The sequence below is a fragment of the Haemaphysalis longicornis genome, unplaced genomic scaffold, assembly GCF_048455015.1.
Source record: "Haemaphysalis longicornis isolate Haplotype H1 unplaced genomic scaffold, Haemaphysalis longicornis Haplotype H1 scaffold_1, whole genome shotgun sequence".
Classification (NCBI taxonomy): Eukaryota; Metazoa; Arthropoda; class Arachnida; order Ixodida; family Ixodidae; genus Haemaphysalis; species Haemaphysalis longicornis.
The window spans coordinates 222,389,628-222,410,193 of record NW_027526203.1 but is presented as its reverse complement, the minus strand read 5'-3'; the positions used below and the strand labels follow the sequence as shown (position 1 = coordinate 222,410,193).

Genomic DNA, 20,566 nt, shown 5'->3' with positions numbered 1-20,566 from the left:
GCCTGCCGATCTGGCCAGAGAGGAAACGGCGACGAAGCATCGCTATTTTGCTTTCCTTCTGACGCCAAGCTGTGCGCGAGATAAAAGCGTACCATTCCCCGAAAAAAGTTAGCGAATTGAGCTTTTATTTACTGCACGTCCGCGTATTTAAAAAAACACTTTCTCACCGACTTGCCGAATGGGTCGTGGATGGAAATAAATTGCGCTTCAATGTGTGCGCAGACTTTGTAGAGAGCATACTCCTCGGCAACTGAACGACTGCTGCAATTGTAGGATGCACGTGGCATTCTGTGGGCACAACACCAGAAAAGATCCACTTTTTTTAGGTGCCTCCTGCATTTTTCTGCCCGCAAAAAGAATAAGGCTTTGAGGACAGTGGTTCGTGCATAATGACCAGCGAGGGAAGGTGAAGCCAAGCCAGTAAGGGCTTCTGCAGAGATTTTTTTTTTTCGGCATTGTCTTTTCTTTGTCTTCTTTTCCTTGGGTGAGGGGGGGGGGGGGGGGAGAGGGGGGACATGTTGGTTGCTTTGTAATCAGGCACATTGCCAGTTGTAAAAGGAGCTTTTAAAACCACTGAGTTTTTGTCTTGCGGATTTTTTTTTTCTTTTTTATCACCCGCGGACAACCTTTGTTTCAGGGGTTAATAGGCCAGAAATAACCTCGCCATATAAAAGGCCTCGTCACCATATCCCTGTAACTAGTATGTCAACTATGTTATCATTGTATGTAAAATAAATACGTAAAAATGAATATATAAATGTTCGCTGTGAATGAGTTTCTGTGAGCGCCCGCTTAACCAGCAATGTACAAAGCCGAGAATTATTAAAAAATGCTCCAGCTGCTGCTGCCATTCTAAACTATAATTCTACAGCCAACCTGTTTCCATCAGAATCCAGGGGCCCTCGAAAGAATAGTTTTTGTTTTATAGTGTTAAATAATGCCAAGGCTTTCAGGTTTGAAAAAGCGCACTATGACACCGCACTGCAGCTCAATGATGCATCAAAGGGAAGCATTGAAGAAGCTGAGTCCGAAGGGAGCTGGAAAAAAATGCGGTTGATCCCTCTTTCATAGGAATCGGTAAAACACGAAAATGAAATATGCCTTCGCAAGATCAGTTGAATGTTTATTGTGCATCGATATGAACTCTCACATCGCTATTTATATTTCGTCGGTATGACACGTCAGATGCATCAACATTAGACACTGAATTGGACGTGCCAGAGCACTGCGTAAACCCGAATGAAACCAAACCGTGTGAACGAAAACGAACGGGTTGCCAGCGAATCGTTTGGGGAACTCACGGTCCGCTGCAGCGGAAGAGCACGATTTGCGGGGCTGTCTTGTGGGTGTGCTTGGCGGGCGACGACCTGCTGGCGCGTTGCTTTTGCAAATGTACAACCACTGACTGCGTTCATGCTCCGTGGAGTGTAAGATGGTTGTGTTGCGACGAGCTCAGCCGGCCCCAAATGTCGGCGCTTATTAGCATTATGATGGACTACTTTGCTTCACCTCTCTTAGACGGCAGCACTGCCTAAATGGAGGAGGTTATGGGAGCATATATGGCACGTTCTTACAGCTGTCTGTGCTTCAGCTCATAGCCCAGTTGGTAAAGCGCCTGGCTCTTCCTGTTGCGGCGACGTAGTTCGCGTCTTGAATCCTGGCGCAGGTGCGTCAATGCAAGTTTTATGGCGATGTTTCCGGGACGGATATGACGTTAGTCAGATCTTGGTGGATCGCAGTATAAAACACTTTCGTGTTAAAAATAATTGTTTACCCGTGCAAATTCTTTCTTTCGCTCCGTGTCGGTATGTCTCTCTGGGCTTCTCGCAAGGGGTTCAGTCTAAGCAGGTGCCAGACATTAGTTCCGCGTGTCACTCACTATATCCACCTCATTGCATGTTAAACAAAAATGTCCCGATACCTCGGCGCCTACGGCATGCAAGCCTGGAACATCACGGCCGGGCCATTTAGGCTTTCGTTGCGCGTGAATTTTTCCTAGAAGCGAACAGCACCGTTTCCAGAGCTTCGATGAACGTGCTGTGAAATCGATTTTCGATTTTCAGCTGCAGCTAGGCAAGGCTGTGAGGAGCGCGGTCAAAGGTCAGGAAAGAATTTTCACCATCTCGAAACCCAAGTCCCCCTAAAGTCTCCCACGCATGGGGTCTTCCGAGAAATTTCTCGGAATCAAACCCAGACATCAGTCGACAGTTTTGAGCGGGCGTTGTGCTACATACGGAGTCCCCTGCAATTATACGACTTTCTTGTCGGCTTCGTTTTGTAGCAACAGTTAAGTGCACAATTACCAACAATGCATTTCTATCGAGAAAGTGACGCCAAAGGCGGGCGCAGGTTCTGCCGCGTGTGGCTGCCTGCACAGAGCAGTGAAGGCCACCCGGCGCCCTCCGATCGGCAGTGGCGCCTCTCGCAGTAGCCTTTGTCTCCAAACGAAATTTGGGCGGGAGTTTCAAGACCACAAAAACATTGAAGGCTCTGGTACTAGCTAGCTGTCATGAGGCTGCTGAGGCCACAAACTCAGGTGCCACTGGCAATGGTCATATATGTGATGAAACGTACAAGCAAGTGCAACATTCAGTGCACATTTTTTATACCCCTGAGTGACCTTAAAACAGACATAAAGGCGTAATACAAGTGAGTTAAATTTGGGAGAACATGCCTTTGGTTACTCACTAGCTACATTCCATCCCTGGAAGACATTGTTTTACCGAAAAAAGGTTACAGTTGTTGAAAAACATTCAAATTTCGGGCTGCACGACCTCAACAGTGACACAATGAGGGGATACTAGAATCAGTTATATTAAGGCGGGAGACGTGGCTAGTTATTTATAGATCAATTTAATCAAATTAAAAGCATTTATGAGTTAGCCGTCCTAATAACAAAACTGAAATTGGCTAGAATGATATTACTTAAATTAGCTATAACGAAGTACACTATGTTGATACCTCTTTGTTACCTTGCTCTTTTATCACAATTAAATGGAAAAGTTCACTAAAAAAGTAATTAAAAGGATGAAGTTTAGTAGTACATATTACACTCTGGGTAACAGGTGCTGAAAGCTACAGGGAGTAAATAGTCCATGTTCAGTAAGTGCAGCTTTGTCGAAAACAGATAGAAACAGCCGCCACAAAAACTATTTAGATGTTTTGAGCGATTAATTTTTTTGGATGACTACTGTGATATGTGGGACTAATTGTTTTTGTGTTTCTTTGCTTGGAATCTTAAAAGTGTAGTTTTGTAGGATTAGCTTCATCATTTGGAGTGTGTACTCTATTTGAACTGCTTATTTGTACTCATGTCAACCAGGATTGCCGTAGTTTGGTGTCACAGAGATGCGGTAGCACTGGCTCCGAAAGTCTAGGCATCCCACCCACCGCGGTGGCTCCATGGCTAAGGCGTTGCGCGCTGCTGAGCACGAGGTCGTGGGTTCAATTCCCTGCCGTGGGAGCCGCTTTTGTGATGGAGGCGAGAAGCAAAAATACCCGTGTGTTTTATATTTCAGCGCACGTTAAAGATCCCCAGGTGGTCAAAATTAATCCATAGCCCTCCACTACGGCGTGCCTCATTGCCTGCGTTGCGTCAGTGTGTTAAACCCCACAATCAGTCAATAAATCAAGCCTAGGCATCTCTACGATGGTATTGTTGGCCATCTCCATTTAGGGACAGGTGACTGCATAACTGTGGGCATGCTGTGAGGGAACTCCCGCTGTTTCCCCTCACATTGTGTACAAGCTTATAATGGTTCCCTAGCCCTTGCTTCATACTGCAACAGTTGGGGCAGTGGTGCCAAAGGTGTTCAGTGGTCGGGGTGGTGTGTGTGTGCAGCTGCTGTGCAGCCAGCAGGAGCTTCGGGCGGTGGACGAGCGCCTGCGTCAGCGGTCGCAGGAGCTGCAGCAGTCACAGGAGCGCGTGTGTGAGCTGGAGCAAGCCCTGTCCGCAGGCGGGGAGCAGGCACGGGCGCGCGACCTTGAGCGGGACAAGGCCTCGCTCGAGGAGGAGGTGGACCGGCTCAAGCAGGACGCCCTGCAGGTAGGCACCGCTTGTACACACGGGACGGACAGGTGTTGGGGCAGCGCTGTGTTTGCATGCACGAGTGTTCGCCATTTTGGCGTTGTTTGCTGTTGACACTGTTCGCTGTTGTGCACGTCCTGAGAAATAAAGCATCGGTTATCACCTAGTGCCTTGTCTACGGGTACTATAGACCATTCCAACAAGGGGGCCGCCATCTTGCATGTGCAGCGCCCTCTGGTAGCTGGCCACTTTGCTGGCTTGGGCCCTGTGGGCCCAAGCCAGCAAATGTGGGCTTAAGCCAGCTTGGGCTCTTTGGCGTATGGGCGCCAGCTGCGTCTTGGCAAAGTTTTCGTTATGGTACGTTGTATGCTGCCTTTCATAATACATATACTTTAAAGAAAAAAGTTGTTGCATTGGACAAATCTGGCTTAAATTGGCGGCTTTTTGGTCCGCAGTGAAGCCGAAATTCGCCTCGAGGTAGCATGGTCCACGTTGGGTAAACGGTCCCAAGTCAAACATAAGCCTTGCAATACGTTTTTTTCATCAGAAGTTCTTTTTTTTAGTGCGTGTGTCTGGGATTGCGTATAGCAGCTATTTTGAATGTTTTGCTGCCGGATGTTTGTTAAAATGATCTTAACGTGAGATGCTGGGCGCATCTCAGCAGACAATTGAAACGACGGGGGTGGGGCAGTGGGTGTCGCTTCGCGCCCTTGCCACAGCGCTTTTCTGCGGCTCACTCTACCTGCAGGGAACCCCAAAGCGACGGCCCCAACCCCAGAACACATGTATTTGCATGGCACTACCTCGTTGTTTCAAAACGACGCCCCGTCGTTTTAGAGAATTCGGCCCCTGGATTCATATCTCTGTAGGGTGTAATACAGGTAGTTTTGGGTGCACTACCTGTATTAGTCCTCCAGATACAACACACTATATCACACTGCCTAAAGAAGGTGGCTGGCGCACATGATGTGCATGTTGTTTTTTTCTCCCAACAAATTAAAGGAGCCATGAAGACAAAATACAAGTTGGGTTTATTAGAAAGACTGCTTAGTCCCGATAACAATAATACCAATATCATCGCAATCTTCTAACAAATAACGGATATATTAAAGAAAACGTTTGAAGCAGTCGCGACCCCCTAGCAAATTTCCCGCAACTTTTCTATGATGTCACGGAGCCTTGTTTGTGCGATTGGCGGCCGCCTAACTGAGCTGTCGCGACGACACATGACTGGACGTCTGTAATGGGGCCTCTAGTTCCATTTGACCGCATCACTGGAATGCTAACGTGCAGTTAACGCCTTGAAAATTGTTTTATTGTTGGTCCGTATGACGTCATTCTTGCTCATAACATGTCACTGTGGCGCAAAATTTGAAAGTTTTTAAATACTTCTTGCTTTTTCTTCGTTAAAAACCATCTTTTGTGGCTGTAATGGAGCTGAGTGAGATACTGAATCCTAGTTGTTTCAAATTAAACGAAGTTGTATTTTTTCTTCTTGGCTCCTAGGGCCTTTGCAATAGAGTGAACCGGCCCGGGTATGGTGATACTGGCGAACCAACCTGCAGTGTAAAACACGTGCAGAAGTTCGTCAAGTGGGAACAAGGCGTTGTGTGCAAAATTCCCCTCCCGTGTGGCAAATCATACATCGGCCAGACTGGTCGCTGCCTCAATGAAAGGCTCCAGGTACATAAGTACGCATGCTAATTGATAAATGCACCAAGCAATTTGGCAATGCATTGTGCGAGATCTTAAAGGAGCCATGAAGAGAAAACACAAGTTTGGTTCATTCGAAAGATTGCCTCGTTAGAACCATAACGACACCACTTATAACGCAAACTTCGCTCAAATAAGCTACGTAATTAGGAAAAACGGGAATGGTCATGCGACCCACCAGCTCATTTCCCGCAACAGAACGTATGCCGTCACATGGGCTAAGCTCTGCGATTGGCGGAGGCCGGCAAAAGCAAACGCATGTTAGGCAGGGCTTACAGTTTGCATAGCGAGCTAAATGCCCGTGAAACATACTGCACATTCTTTTTATGACAAAGAACGGTGGAGTAAACGGTTGAAGTTCCGAACGAACACGCAAGCGTGTGCGCCAATGCGTACGAAACAACTGCCTGGCCGAGCTCGACATCTCGCCGTCGCGCAGACGAATTTTCGGGTTCGAGGCGCTCTGACCTTGGAGGAAAAATGCCGTAAACACCGCGCATTGACGCTCGTATCTTTCTGGTCGAAGCAGAGAGCTCGCGCGAACGGCTTTCCATACACGACACCGGCCAACTGGCATAAGCGATACTGCTACTGAAGTTGAACTATTATTAACCGTAATAAAAATACGGCACATACGTACCAGTCTGTATTCGTCCGTGGCGACGGCGCTGACGAGGCAGCGGTGCCGACGGCAGGGCGTTCGTCTGTTGTGGCTATCGCGGAATGGTCGCTTTTCCGTCCACCGCGTATCCCACAACTCTTGCCGCTCGTGCACTTAGAAGCGTTGAGCGTTCAAGTGGTGTGAGGTTGTTAAATGCAAGCCCGAGCTCCTCGGCGAGAGTTTTGTTCTCCGGATCAGGCGATTCCATGACTAGGGCTGCGGGTGCACTAGGTTTTACTAGCATTTTTAAAATGGCCGCCATCTCGGTCGACTCCCGCGTGTGGGTGCTATATGGAGTCGACATACTAAGTATCTGTTTCATGGACCGGCCCGTGTGACACCATTGCTCACGTCACCAAATGTGCAATTTTAGCGGGAGATTTAAAATTTTGGCTTAAATTGCCTTATTTCTCAGTGAATAAAGCATCATTTGCTTCCGGGAAAGCGCTTGGGGTACTATGAAACACATAATCTTTCGAATAAAACAAACTTTTGTTTTCTCTTCATGGCTCCTTTAATGTACGCTGCAGTACAAGAAAATGTCAGTTCTCCTGGGGTCAAGAGACAAGAAGCAGCATGAGATATGGGAAGCCTACTGTATGGTGTCCAGAAAAGGAGATTATGTCAGGGCACCATCGATCACCTTATCAAAAAGGGAAATGGAATACCTGTCGCAGTAAGAACTAGACATGCGCTCCATGTAACCCATGCACGATGGTTATCACACGTTTCCTTTTATTGAACTTATTTTCTCAAACAAGCACTTATATATATGTTCAATCTGTGTTGATATAAATCACTTGTTCATTGCACTTCGTCCGGTGTTGTTGTCGCTCTTGTCCTTGTTGTTACAACAGTCTAGTTCACTTATAACAATATCCAAGTTCCAAGAAAATTCTGTCGTTATAACTGATCATTGTTATAAATGGGTTGCGAAATAAAAATACTAAACAGAGCTCAAAGCATTTTATTTGCATAATTATTTGCAGAAAAGGAGCCATAGTCAGTCAGCTTTGTTTGCTGCACGTGAAGCTGTCACACATCTTTTCCAAGAGCATCTATAAGTGCTTCACCTAGCTGAGCGAAAGGTCCTTGGCGGAAACGAAGTCCCTGAGGGACTGTATCATGTGTTGGGCCTCCTGCGAAGGTGCTACCCGAGTAGGCTGTGCAACCGTGTTGTCAGAGTCGTCACTGTCACTGCTGTCCGCAGCATGTCCCTGCGCAGCGATCGCCTCTTCAGTGGGGCACGCGGACATTTCCAAAACATCAGCCCTGGCATCCCTTCCGTGGAAAAACAAAAGCAGTTGAAGAGGTACCCAGTGAAATTCAACTTTCAAAGCAGCATGCACGTGACACTACAAGCAAACGCGCATTATGTGCGAGCGGGCGCGGGGAAGATGCCACAGTGGCAGCACCAGGAGGGGGGTTTGGAAGAAAAACTGCTCTCCTCGTCCCCTCGCTTCCTCGTAAGCGGCGCCGTCGACTCATTTCCTGAGGGCGGAATAGATGCTAGGCGTATCGGCACATAGAGCCGGCAGCAGCTTGCACTTTTGGTGCACGCTATGACCGGATTCAATCGTTATGTCCGATATTGCGGCACTGTAGCATTGTAATAAGTGGTTTATTTTATCATAGAAAGCATACAAAAGTGGATGGTGCCATAGTTGTTCATCGTTATATCCGATATATTGTTATAAATGGTATCATTATAAGGGGACTCGACTGTATTCAAAGTATAAGCGCTTTCCACTCCAGATAGGCCATTTTCAGAATTTCTTCCAGTTTGGAAATTTTTATTTAAAGGAATTTGCTCTGCAAGTCAAACACGAATACGTTAAATTGTTTGCGGGTATGCGAAGTATTTGCATAAAAAGAACTAGGGCGATAGCTGCAGTAGTTTTTGTTTTACAGTGGTAAAAATTTCAAATTTTCTGCGAGCCGCTCAACGCACCAGTGACCCGAACCGGCTTTTGTAATTTTTGGGGGGAAAAGATTTTTTTTTAAATGACTTGCATATGTGCACAAGAAGCTATATATAAAATTTTTGTCAAAATTAAAGACCTCACACGTCCATACCATCTCTCGTGAAAACACTCTGCTACACTATAAAGGTCCCCAAGTGGCCTAATCTGGAGCCCTTGTCTGCAATTCACGACACTGGAAAGTAGTGTCACAGTGCTTGCCCTAAACTGTGGTGCTTGTTTTCTTTGCCTATGTTGTCCGTGTATGGCCCCTTAAATTTAAATATTGAACAGCAAAGCACACAGGCACTTCTTGCTGTAAGGAGTGAAACGTCAGGAATTCTGGCAACTAAGCTGGGCCAGTTGTGAGAGCTTAACTTCCAGCGCTAACACAGTTACCTAACCTAACCCTTGAGGGTAGGCCCTCTAGTTTTTTTCGAATGCAAATAGGACGAGAATTTTGGGGCTGTGCGCATAATGAGCAAATCTGTGGCATAGCTTCGTAGTAGTTGCATCACTTTCAAAACGCTTGTTCTCTGGCCCCTCAGAGCGCTGGCCGCATCAGCCAGCTGGAGTGTGCCTTGGGGAGCCTGACGGATGAGCACGACGGACTCAAGCACACACATGATGTCTACAAATCCAAGGTGCGTAGATCCCCTCTAAGCTCACACACAAAAAATGGGGAAGAAAAAAGAAGAAAATAACTTTATTTTCACAAGGATCCCCTAGTCCAGAGCTCCCAGGATAGCCAACAGAGCCTTCTGTGTGCATTCAATGAGTGTCCTTTGCACTTCCATGCTAGAGTCGGCCAGCCTCCTAATCCCATGAAGTGGGGGTAGGATTGGGTATGGGGGCAAGGTCAGGGTTCTGTGTACATGTCTAGAGAGTGTGATAGATGCTAGGGTAGTCCCCGCAGTTAGGACACTTGGGGGTACCCAGTAATCGTTGGAATCGGTGTGTTAGGTGTACAGTAGGTAGCGTGTTTGTCTGAATTTGCCTTAGTACAGCGGATTCCCGGCGAGTGAGTGTTTTGTGTGGTGTTGGGTGCTTTTGTCTGTTTTGACGGGCTGTCTGTAGCAGATCTCTGGTGTCAACTGGTTCTTGAGGTCCTGGTTGCATCCTACGTTCCTTCGAACGTGGAAGTGCATGCTCAGGCGCTCGGTGGTTTAACGCTCGGGCGAGTGCTTGTGCGCTCTCATTTCCTGGCATGCCTTCGGGCCGAGGTACCCAGATTACCTTGTAGCGCTTCTGACTTGAAGTGAGGACCTTGTTGGGTATTTGAGCGGTATTTCTGTGCATTCGGCTGCAGAGAAGTTGTCGGCATGCAGCCTGAGAGTCGGTGTAGATGTACACTGTACTGGTGTCTGGCACAGAATGGCAAGAGTGCTCTATAGCACGCGCTATTTCCCTTGTCTTCATATCGGCGGTTGCGTTGAGGTCAAGTTCTGTGCCGGCTGTGATGAGGGCATGACTTCCGTCTACGACAACGGTGACAGCCGTCCCATCTAGGAGGCTGGTGTCAGTGTAGTAGAGTTCAGGTTGTGGCTCGGTCTTGTTGATCTGCTTCAGGATGGCCTTAACACGAAGGGTTCGTCTTTCCTTGTTCCTCTCTGGATGCATTTTGCGGGGTAGAGGAGCAGTGCAGATTTTACCCCGTATGTAAGGCTGCAGTTGTCCATATATGCTTCCCTCATAATGGCTGGTGTCGTATCCTAGGTTGCGAAGGATGCTGATGCCCTGTGCCGTGCTTCGCAGTCATTGTAGCTGATTGATTGTGTGCGCGTTAAGCAGTTCCTCCAAAGAATTTGTTGTGCTGGTGTCTTCCAGTGCCTTTGTTGAAGTATATGTGGGCACCCCGAGTGCGATCTTATGGGCCTTTCCACCTGTATGCTTTTGAGTTGAGGTTTGTTGAGATTTTGGTATGGCAAATGATAAAGTATCCTGGAAGTGATGAGAGCTGTGTTAAGGCGAAGGACATCAGCTTCCCGAAGACCCCAGTGCCTGTTCGTAATTCTTCGGAGCATGTGTATCTCCTGATTCCCCTGATCTAAGAGTTTCCGTACTGTATGGTTGGCTTTTTCATTGCTTTGTAGTGTTAATCCGAGTATTTTGATGTGTGAACGCTGGGGTATGGCTCTGCCTTGCAGCTGCACCTTCAGTTGGACTTGTTGTTTGCTGTTGTGTTTAGTTATTACAAGAAGCTCTTTTTCTGCAGAACAGGTGAGGCCACTGCTACTGGCGTAGTGCTGCACCACTTCGGCCGATTGTTGAAGTGCTTCTTCAACTTGTGCTGGGGAGCCTTTTGTTGTCCATATGGTGGTATCATCGGCATATATTACATGCTTGATATCACCGATGCGGTTAAGTTGCGCTGGTATGTTCTTCATCGCGATATTAAAAAGGAGGTGCGGTAGTATGGCACCCTGGGGTGTGCCACGGTTGGAGGCTTCCTTTGCATGGGACTCGATTGGTCGCTCCTCATATAGTTGTAAATTTTTGAGCCGCAGTTTGTTTCTTGCAAGTTTGCCAGTATTAAGTCATGTGAGACATTATCAAATGCCTTCGAGAGGTCTAAGGTGAGGACCGCTCGAATTTGAGCAGTGCTGGGGTCATCCAATATATCCTCCTTGAGTTGGAGAAGGCAGTTCTGTGCCGAGATCCTCTCTCTGTAGCCAATGAGTGTGTGCGGAAGCGCGTTCATGTCCTCGAAGTACTTGGTGAGCCTGATTAATGTTACCTTTTCCATGAGCTTGCCCAAACAGGACATTAATGATATGGGCCTTAAATTATCAAGTTTTTTGCCTGGTATTAGTATGACCCGAGCCGTCTTCCATGCTATCGGGATCTCCCCTTGTTCCCAGACTTGATTCATAAAGGCTGCAAGGCGGGCATAGTCCTCATCCGAGAGATTTCTGATGAGCTTGTACTGTATTCTGTCCGGTCCCGGTGTTGTGTTGCATTTCGTGAACTCCAGGGCAGCCTGTATTTCCTCGATGGTAATAGGACCATTCAAGTATTGAAGATCGTTGGCGTCTCCTGCGTAGTTTCGATATTCCGGGTCATCTTTGGGAGGTAGTTGAGGGAACCCAACATTCATGTACATGATGCTGCAGCAATAAGTTCGGTTTTCACAGGAGATGGAATTTGCCTTCCATTTTCATGGAAGGCAAACTAACTGTTTCAAAGTCCATTGGACTTGCTTGGCCGCCCCAAATTACACCCTTAGCAATGTTAGAGTCAGCAGTGATAAAAAAGTAAGTACTGACATGAACATGATCAAAGTGCTTCTTGGAAGGCAAGGCATTTTGTTTTAGATAAGACAGGTGGTGCTGCTGTTCTACAGCGGTGTTTTTTTCGTAATGGCTGCTTTCGTTCTTATAGAAAGAAGTTGTTTTTATTGAATTTATGAATAACGCAGTAAGTTCTATCACCAATCTGAGTGTTAAATGAAATATACTGTGAATGCCACCTTCAAACAATGTTTGGGCATAGGCTACATGAGCAGCTTGCACGAGAAGAAGGTTTAAAGACACTCATTTATTGTTGCAGCACCCTGCCTGCTGTTAGCACCTATACTACTCTCAGGACTCTCAGTGCCTTCTGCATGTTCCTTCTCTTGCAAGAGAGCTAAATGTGTTACTCATATAACCAAACATTTCTTCTGTGCCTGCCTGAAGCCGTCACCTTCCTCTGACGACAACTGCCTTCCCAGCCATTGTGCTGCATGTGTTTAAAAGCCTGTGGTGCAGCTTCCTAATTTGCACTGGCCACGCTGCGTGTGCAGGCCACCTCGATGATGGATGAGAAGGACAGCCACATCTCTGACCTTACAGACCGGGTGCGCACACTGGAGAAGCGGCTAGAAAGTGCGGCACTCACGGGCGACGAGCGTGTCCAGTCGCTTGTGGATGAGGTGAGCGCCTACATTTCTCCTCTCTTTTGTAGGTGAACTCTCTCTGGTGGTGAAGTAAGTGAACTCTCTCTGGGTTCACCTACTTTGCTGGTCCAGTTGCTGTTGTGTGCTTGTGTGGGTCATCTCTTTTCTGCGTGCCACACCCTTTGAAAGAGGAAGAATGCACCGAGCTATTCCTTGTCTTGCTGGGGGGCTCAGTCTGGTCTCTCAGCCCATTTCTTGGGAAAGGTGTTGATATGTTACATTTATGCAGAATGGAATTAGTGGGTACTTTTAAAGAAGGTGACAAGTTGTCGAATCACAGTGCTGTTAATGGGTACTTGCAGGGCTGCCACAAAAAGAAGTACAGTCGAACCCCGCTACAACGAACGCCGCTTCAACGAAATTTCCGCTTCAACGAAATATTTCCAATTCCCCGTCAGCCAGCCATAGAAGTCCATGCAACAAAGTCCTCGCCACAACGAACCATTTGTCAGGCTTGCTTTTGCTTCAACGAAATTTTCGATGATTTGGGCTGGGTTTGAACAATTATTTTACAATAAAATAAGCATAGCGCCAGCTATCTGTAACTTTTTATACATTCAGGACGCTTAGTTTCACCGAAAACATGCGCGGAGCGGCCACACTGCCACAAAAAAAAAAAAAAAAAAAAAAAAAAAAAAAAAAAAAAACTCATAGGCGGACGCCATTGTTTGATGGTGATAACGATGTGGCTGGCCGTCTTTACCAGAGTTACTCTGGTCTTTACATGAGGCGCAGGCTCGGTTCGCCAAGCCGGAGCTACAGCCAATCCGTATCCAGTTGAAATCGCACAAATGTGCTCCGCTGCTGGCGCGGCGCCGTCATGTATGCGTTGTGAGCAGCTGTCCTTGCCGTTTTCCTTCTACCATTCTTAATAGCCAAGAGCAAAAATCATGTTTGCGTGTTTGGTCTTGAAGCCAAGTCATCCTATCTTAGTCATGAGCGCGCAGTTGTGTTAAATGCAAGCGCGCGCGTCTAACCTGCCAAGGTTTAGTAGCTGCCGCGCCGTGTCAGATGATAAGATAACGGCACTGCTCCTGCTACAAGTGAGAGGGGGGCTTCCGACGGCCTAGCAGCTATCTGCAAGTAATCAGCTCGGTGGACACACCTTGTTGTACAGCAATACGTTTTGCGCCTGCATTTCTTCACCCCACTCCGCAACGCGTTCTTCGCGTGCAGTGAAAGAACAGATAACCATTGGTATGTTCGTTATCCGAATAAACATGACGTTATTGCGCGTCACTCCTTTTTCTAAACATCGTATTATGCTGCCAATGATGCGGAAGCATACGGGGCTATTTTTCTGGCCTTTCCGTGGTGTGTTGCGGCAGATTTCGCCTCAACGAATTTTCGCTTCAACGAAATTTTTCGCACGTCCCGTCAATTTCGTTGTAGCGGGATTCGACTGTACGTTTAAAAGGTAGACTGGCCGCTCGTGGAAGTCAGTCTGCATTTTGAGCCCAGAAAAATGTTCACGCCAATCCTTTGGACTTTTGTAGATTCAATCTTGTGAGAATAGCATCTTTGGAAGATAGAACAAGGTCACCTCCATTCTGTGGCTAGATAATGGGGGCACTCACTAAGGAAACCTCTCTCACAATGTGGGAGCTGGTGGGAATTTCAGTAAGGTTGTAACCATGCTGTTGCTGCCACAATGTTTGACCTGCCTGCTTTTTCAGTGCTTGACCTGTGTTAGAGATTTTTCAGGAGAGTTCAGCAGATAAGCAGAGTGGTGGCTGCATTCTCTTCTTTTCGATACACATGGGGCTCTTCTTCTAGCTTGAGTGCATTGTGCTAATCAGGTGCAGGGAAACAAAGCATCACAAGCTGGGTTAGCATCACTCTAAGGTATCGCAGATGCCAGAGCTCTTAGATGTAGGCAGTTCCGAAACTCCGCCTCAAAAAACAGCCTGCACCTGGACCTCCCCACACACTTTGGATCATGAGTATGGTGGCACCACTGTGGATACTGCGCGCATTATAAAAAAAAAAAAAAAAAAACCAAGTATGCAAATTGACAATTTCACGCTAAGCTTTATTTTAAGGCACTGACACAAAAATTTTGCATCTTGTTTTTTTTTTTTTTTTTTTTTTTGTTGCGATAAGTCGCTAGTGACCTACTTATCACCTGTAGAAACCTCATTTGCTTCAGCGTGCGACGGTTGTTTAATCAGAGGCATTTTCAATGCGGCCAGTCGCAGTTTCGGTTTCAGCGGGTGCCGCGAACTGATGGATTTTGTGTGAACAAAGCTGACCACGTGACCGTTGGAGGGATATCACAGAGCAGAGCTGCCACAGCACTGTCGAATCCGCATCGCCGGCAGTTTCTGCGAATGCCCTCACGTACTGATCTCGTGAGCCGCTTAATTAAAAAGCGACCGTGGACGTGACGCAGGCGCTGCGAGTGCAAATGCTACCGCGGCTAAAGAACGACACGCGACGCTCGAGACAGTGGGTGGCAAGACGCGCGCTGGGAGCAGCCGGCCGGTCTGCCTACAGGTCCACCTACAGATGTGTTCGGCTTAGCACTGCGGCGGATATTAGATTGCCGCTCTCGTAAGCGGTGCAGATGACAATTTTTAATGCAACCCGCCATCGCATCATTAACTCCTTTCTAATAAGCTGCCACTTGGGTACAATTTCGTGCAGCGGTAACAAGCATCACTCGAGCTACCTGCGCTGGCCTGGGCCACTTCGCGGCCGTGGCCGCCGCCTGCACAGCGACCGTGCGGCTCGCTCAGTGGGCTTTTCATGTTTCCGGCGCGTTTTCGCGTCCAATGTAAACAACAAGTAATAGAAACAGAGTGCCTGGAATCGCTGTAGAACTTTGGTCGCGGCCAGCTGCCCGATGAGCTGACGAAATCACAGCGCCTCCGCTCGTCACCCCCGGAAGTCGGAAGTCTCCGGGGGTGACGCTCCGCTGCCAACGATCGGGTCATTCGTCCTCGAGAGCAGAAGCTCCGCCCTCCGGCCCTCCGATTGGAGCGGCGAGCTGGCGAAAAATGCTGGCAGTGCGGAAGCGGCAAACACATACTCGTGACGTGTTTGGATGTTGTTTATTTACACAATATCCGCGGGATGTCGATTGCGCGTGGTCCTCTGCTGGCTGCTCGGTTGCGTTTCGCACACTTTAAAATTGACTTTAAATATGTTCTAGGCTGTATTCGCCGCTGATATTTTGCAGATGATGTATATGTGTTCACACCAATCTACCTCCGAAGTTATCTCGCCTTCAACATTTTGTGTCAGTGCCCCTTTAAGGGTGCATAATTCTTTATTTTTGTACTTTCATAAGATATTTTTTAAGAGTGGTTATTTTGCCACAGGGCATAGATGAGGGGGTATGAGTTGATGATGACCAAAAATGAATTAGATAAACATGAAAATGTTCGCTTGGCAGATGAAGTCTAGGAGGGAACGATGATGGGGCCCATGTGTCCATGTGCTGTATGGGGATGCATCGTCTACGTGGAGGGCCGTCGCCGCAATATGCCACATTCATGTTGGATGCAAGGCGAAGCAGGACCACAGCAAGTGGTGAAAATCCGCGATTGTGTCGCTGCGGTGGCAAACTGGGCAACCAGGGTTTGCAAAAGAATCTCGGAAGCTAGGCCATTGGCGGTTCACAGCGGGAGTTAAAGGCCAACTGCACTCAAATTTTTCTCTGTCCAAATTTGATACAAATAAGTAGTATATGGTTTTAAAACCCCGTGGCAAAATCCCAAGCTCCGTAAGCACAGAGAGCACTAGCTACCGTCGTTCAAAGTACAGTCTACGCCTGTTACAATGAACCGTCTTAATCCGGAAAAAAACGTACGCTGTAGCCGAAGTATGCAGTATCCGACGGGGTTGGGGGGGTGGGGTGGTCTGAGCTCTAAAGTTGGTACTTTGACCGATATTGCATATACATAGTACATACACTTTGTTCTTTCTACACGGCTGCAGCACCTCTGCACAGTGTTTGCACGAGGGCAAAGAATCGCGTGAACACCGTTTTCAAAGCTTAGCACCGGCACTTCGAAAAGGCCTAGCGCATGCGGTCAAGCGTGTAAAGACGCATGATAAGCTGAGCAAATAAAGCAAGAGTAAAACTAGGCGCAATTAATAACCGGCTATAAAACATCAGCCGTGGCCATCAGAATTAGCTAGGCTTTTTTAAATCCCTTCACGACGAGGCAGGTTTTCCCGAAACCATTCGTCAAACAAATCGGATCGCTGCCTGACGTTCCCCCAAGGCAGCTTCCACATTTTTAACGATTTTACTCTGGTCATTGAAACAGCTGTTATGAAATAATCTAATGACAGACAGCTGTGAAATCGAAAATCAGACCAGTTGGGCTTGCGCACGGTTACCGGCAGATTGCACACAATGGATGGGAACCCACCCCCCTACTTGAGACATTTCTTCCCTTTTTCACCGAACGGAACGGGAACGATGCATGCGTGGGAATAATAAAGACCAAACTCCACGGAACCCGAGTTTTTTATTACATAAAAAAAAACTGACGAGGGCAGACTCGCCTCCGGGTGCACCACTTTGCGTATTCGATAGCGCTGTTTTCAATCTCACCGGAGTCGCGTTTATCGGCAGCGGCCTTGTTCTTGATGGTAGAGCGGCCCGTCTGCTTAGACAGGCCCGTAGTTCTGGCGATGTTGGCCTGTTTTTCCCCTTGTTCGACAGCGTTAATTACGCTTAATTTATCCGGCAGTGAAATCAGCTACCCTGCCGCTCATGCCGCTCGTCGCACACAAAAAAAGCCACTGGCACTGGCTTGGCTTGGCTGCGCCAACGACCCGCCAGCAATGTAGCCAGACATAACAGTTTTCTTGCCAAACTAAACAAAGAAAAAGCATATCGGGTGCCGGCCCCGCGGAAGTCCGCTATAAATATTCAGTCGAAACAACTTTCGCCTAAAATTTAGTCTGTTGTAGCCAACAGTCTGCTCTAGCCGGGTCCGTTATGAGTGGAGTGGACTCCATTTCAAATGCATAGGGACCAGACAAACCAACAGAAATGGTCTGTTGTAACCGAAAGTCCGTTGTTGCCGGATCCGCTGTAACGAGCGTAGACTGTACCTCCGAGCAGACGATGTTTGCACCTGGTGAAGGGTCGGCGAAACAAATTCTGAGCGGCCTGTGACGGAGGTAGGGGAGCCTGTCCCGGGGAGCTTGCGCTTCTCCGGCGACTTAAACGGTGCTCGGCCGGCAGCAGGGATTTGTTCGCCCGGGGTTTCTTTACTACACCATCGAGCTTTACACCGCCGTCGCCATCATGGGTTTTTCTAACCGCATAGGTAGCAATATCCGCCATTTTTTTTCCATTGCAATAAAGGAAATTAGAAGCCTAGAAGCTATTTACACATTTGCGAACGCTTCAGAATTAGCAAAACTTCTTTTTATTTTTACTCAAAAATAATATTTCAACTAAAAAAATCTCGAAAAGCGCACTTGCCTTAAACTTGTTGTTTCTATTGCATCTATCACGCACACAAAAAAAAAGGATCTTTTATAAATTCTTGGCCACTTGCACATCCGCGTCCAATATTTGCCATATATTGGCTGGCCCAACACCACCTCCATCCTTCAGACAGATCCAAAAGTTTGACGACCTAACTACAGTCGTTGTCCACGCAGGTATGCACATTTGTGTGACTTTTGCCTCACTCGCTAAGTGAACCAAAATCAGCCTTGCTCGTTGTAACAAATACATCCGCACAAATATCGGCCATCGTCTTCATGAAGTGCGAAAGCTAATGTAACTGCTCCTCTCCTAAACAATAAACTAGATTTCTTTCCATTCACAAGGGAAGTATTTACTTTTGTAGAGCGTTCGATTTAATTCACTTGAAAGTAAAATGTTTTCAATAGCACACATCTCTGGTGAAAGTAGAAAACAGCTTGAATAGGTAACTTTGTCGCTGATGCGTTGTTGAAGGGCAGATGCCAAATTGTTGGTCTCTGGGTGATGAAAGTCAGTTGGCTTGTCGCTACTCAATTGTTAGAACTGCCAACGGGGGAAGTATTCTCTGCGGTAGGGCTGGTAGTGTATGCAAGAGTGGGTAAGCTAATTATGCTCGTGCAGAATCACACAATGCAGTCTTCAATTTTCGAGCTTCGCGACGTTGGGGAACAAGTTCATCCAACGTGTTCAGTTGGGCATGTTCCTGGAGAGCAACTATAGGGGTGATATGCGAAAGCGCAGTAATTATTCTCATACCCTCTCTGTTAATTGCTTCCAGTCGATCCCACTGCATTGCCATCAAATGCTGGAACTAAGCAGAGTACACCAAGCGCGGTTGTAAAACTGCTCTCACTAGTATTAGTCGCGCCACATGTGAGCTGGCTCCACCAGCTTTGGGAGCGATATGGCGTACTAGTGCTTGCGTTTAAGCAGCTTGTTGTTTAGTTATTCATTGCTTTCTTGACTCTGGTTTTTATGTTGCGATTGTTTTTGCGTCTGCGCAACTGCCTGCGGGCACTCCAGCACAGCATAGGTACGGCCTGAAATACTAAATTTGCAGTTGTTGCTCAGCCTACAGCACACTGTAGGCCAAAACTAATCCAGTAGCTGATCATGTAGTTCCAAATAATCGTTTCAAGCATGCTTAAAACTGTCTAAGCGAATTTTTAACTTTTTTTTTTGCTGCTGGAAGACAGCAGATGACGCGCAGTAGACGACAAGGCGCAAAAGACGATGTATCTCGCTGACCACACGATTGCATTTTTGTGCCTACTCTTGCTTCAAATGCATATAAAACACTTGCATGGTGGACTCATTGGGCTCCTTCAGCACAAGAAATTTATGTAAGCACCCAACTACCATTTTTCCCCCAGGTTGTTGAGCGCTGCATGCAACGGCGAATCACGTCATGTAGTTCATTTTGTCATAACAGATAGTGCCACTGTACGGAAGATCCAAAACAGTGGATCAATTGTAGGGCTGCTTTTTGATGCATGGGGCTTATGGGGAGTTTTGCAACTCCTATATCAAGTAACTCTTGGGCATGCATAGAGACCCTAATTTGTGGATGTGAACATTTTATGTGACTATTGCAATTTCTGTATATGCGCGGTCACCTGGTGTAAAGGGAGCAGTGCTTCCAGGTGACTCTGCGAGTTCAGTAGTGTTTGCTAACAAGGCTGTCTACATCATCAGTCCAGCAACGGTTAGCGACTGGCGAAGGGAGTGAAATTTGGAACATACAGCATGAAGATCAACAACGCAGTTTGTTCTGACATTTTAAGCCACCGTTGTTGAGATCGTTGAAGAGAGCCTATCACCTTCTGCCTCCAAAATGCTAACACTGGCTAAGCACAGAGCTTTAAGCGTTTGTGAAAGAAACACATTTTGGAATTTGACAAAAGAAATAGGGCAGTCTTTGGGCTATGTGGTCAATAGCATCTGCACAGATGCTGTCGTGCCATTGTTACATTTACATATCATGGAGCAGAACTCCTGCCATTCGACAGGTTCTTTCTTTTTTTTTTTTTTTTTCCACGCACTTCGGCGAGGTGAGGAATCGTCTGCTTATTATTGGTGAGTTCTGTCAACCGTGACACCTTTATCTAATTAGTTAGCATTGCGTTCAGCATGCTTGTGCACGGCCGTATTCTTCTAATTTAGCCTTCCTTTCCAACTCCTCGTCACAAGACATGGGCGTATCTTCTCAAAAACAAGAGTAGTGTCCTGCTTGAGAACAGCAGTTGCTTTCCCTGTGCCATCCTACAGAATCCTCCACAAGATGACACATGCTCCGAACATGCTAATGAACATCTTATTGCACACCTTATGAAACATCTTATTGACCATCTTATGGAAAGCAGTTCAAACATCGTATTGAACAGCACGAACCGACACGTTTCGTGATCACGCTGTCTCCATGGGTTTTCAAGTGTTATTTTTGATGCACACAAAAAAACGTCACTGTGCAGTCACGGGCTGCGAAGCCAGTGAAGAGAATTTTGCCATTACGTTCCACCAGAAAGTGAGCTGTGGCAAAGTTGCTACAGCACATCAGACTCCCAGAGTCAGGCCAGTGAAAATGTTGGTAGGTTTGCGGATGACACTTTGCTGCCAGCGTGTCTAAATAAATGCGGAGGTAACACAGTCTGTCAGACCTGCAAGCATACCATCTTTGAGGCCAAATGCAAGGCTGACGCTCCACGCGATGGACAGGCTTTAAGTGGGAGCACCCACATGTGTAATTACAGTAATACCTCGTTAACTCAAAGAGTAAAAACTGGGAAATATTTTGAGAAAAGCAAAGTTG

The 20,566-nt window shown here is 47.1% G+C and overlaps 1 protein-coding gene across 1 annotated transcript in view; it reads left to right on the top strand.

Moving 5' to 3' along the window:
• The window catches only part of LOC144157877 (uncharacterized), a 63,905-nt gene that overhangs the window by 22,780 nt on the left and 20,559 nt on the right, over positions 1 to 20,566 (top strand). The window contains exons 2-4 of the mRNA XM_077688597.1: positions 3,842 to 4,045; positions 8,911 to 9,006; positions 12,147 to 12,275. Coding sequence (XP_077544723.1) covers positions 3,842 to 4,045; positions 8,911 to 9,006; positions 12,147 to 12,275 — 429 coding nt within the window. The remainder of the gene's footprint in view (positions 1 to 3,841; positions 4,046 to 8,910; positions 9,007 to 12,146; positions 12,276 to 20,566) is intronic.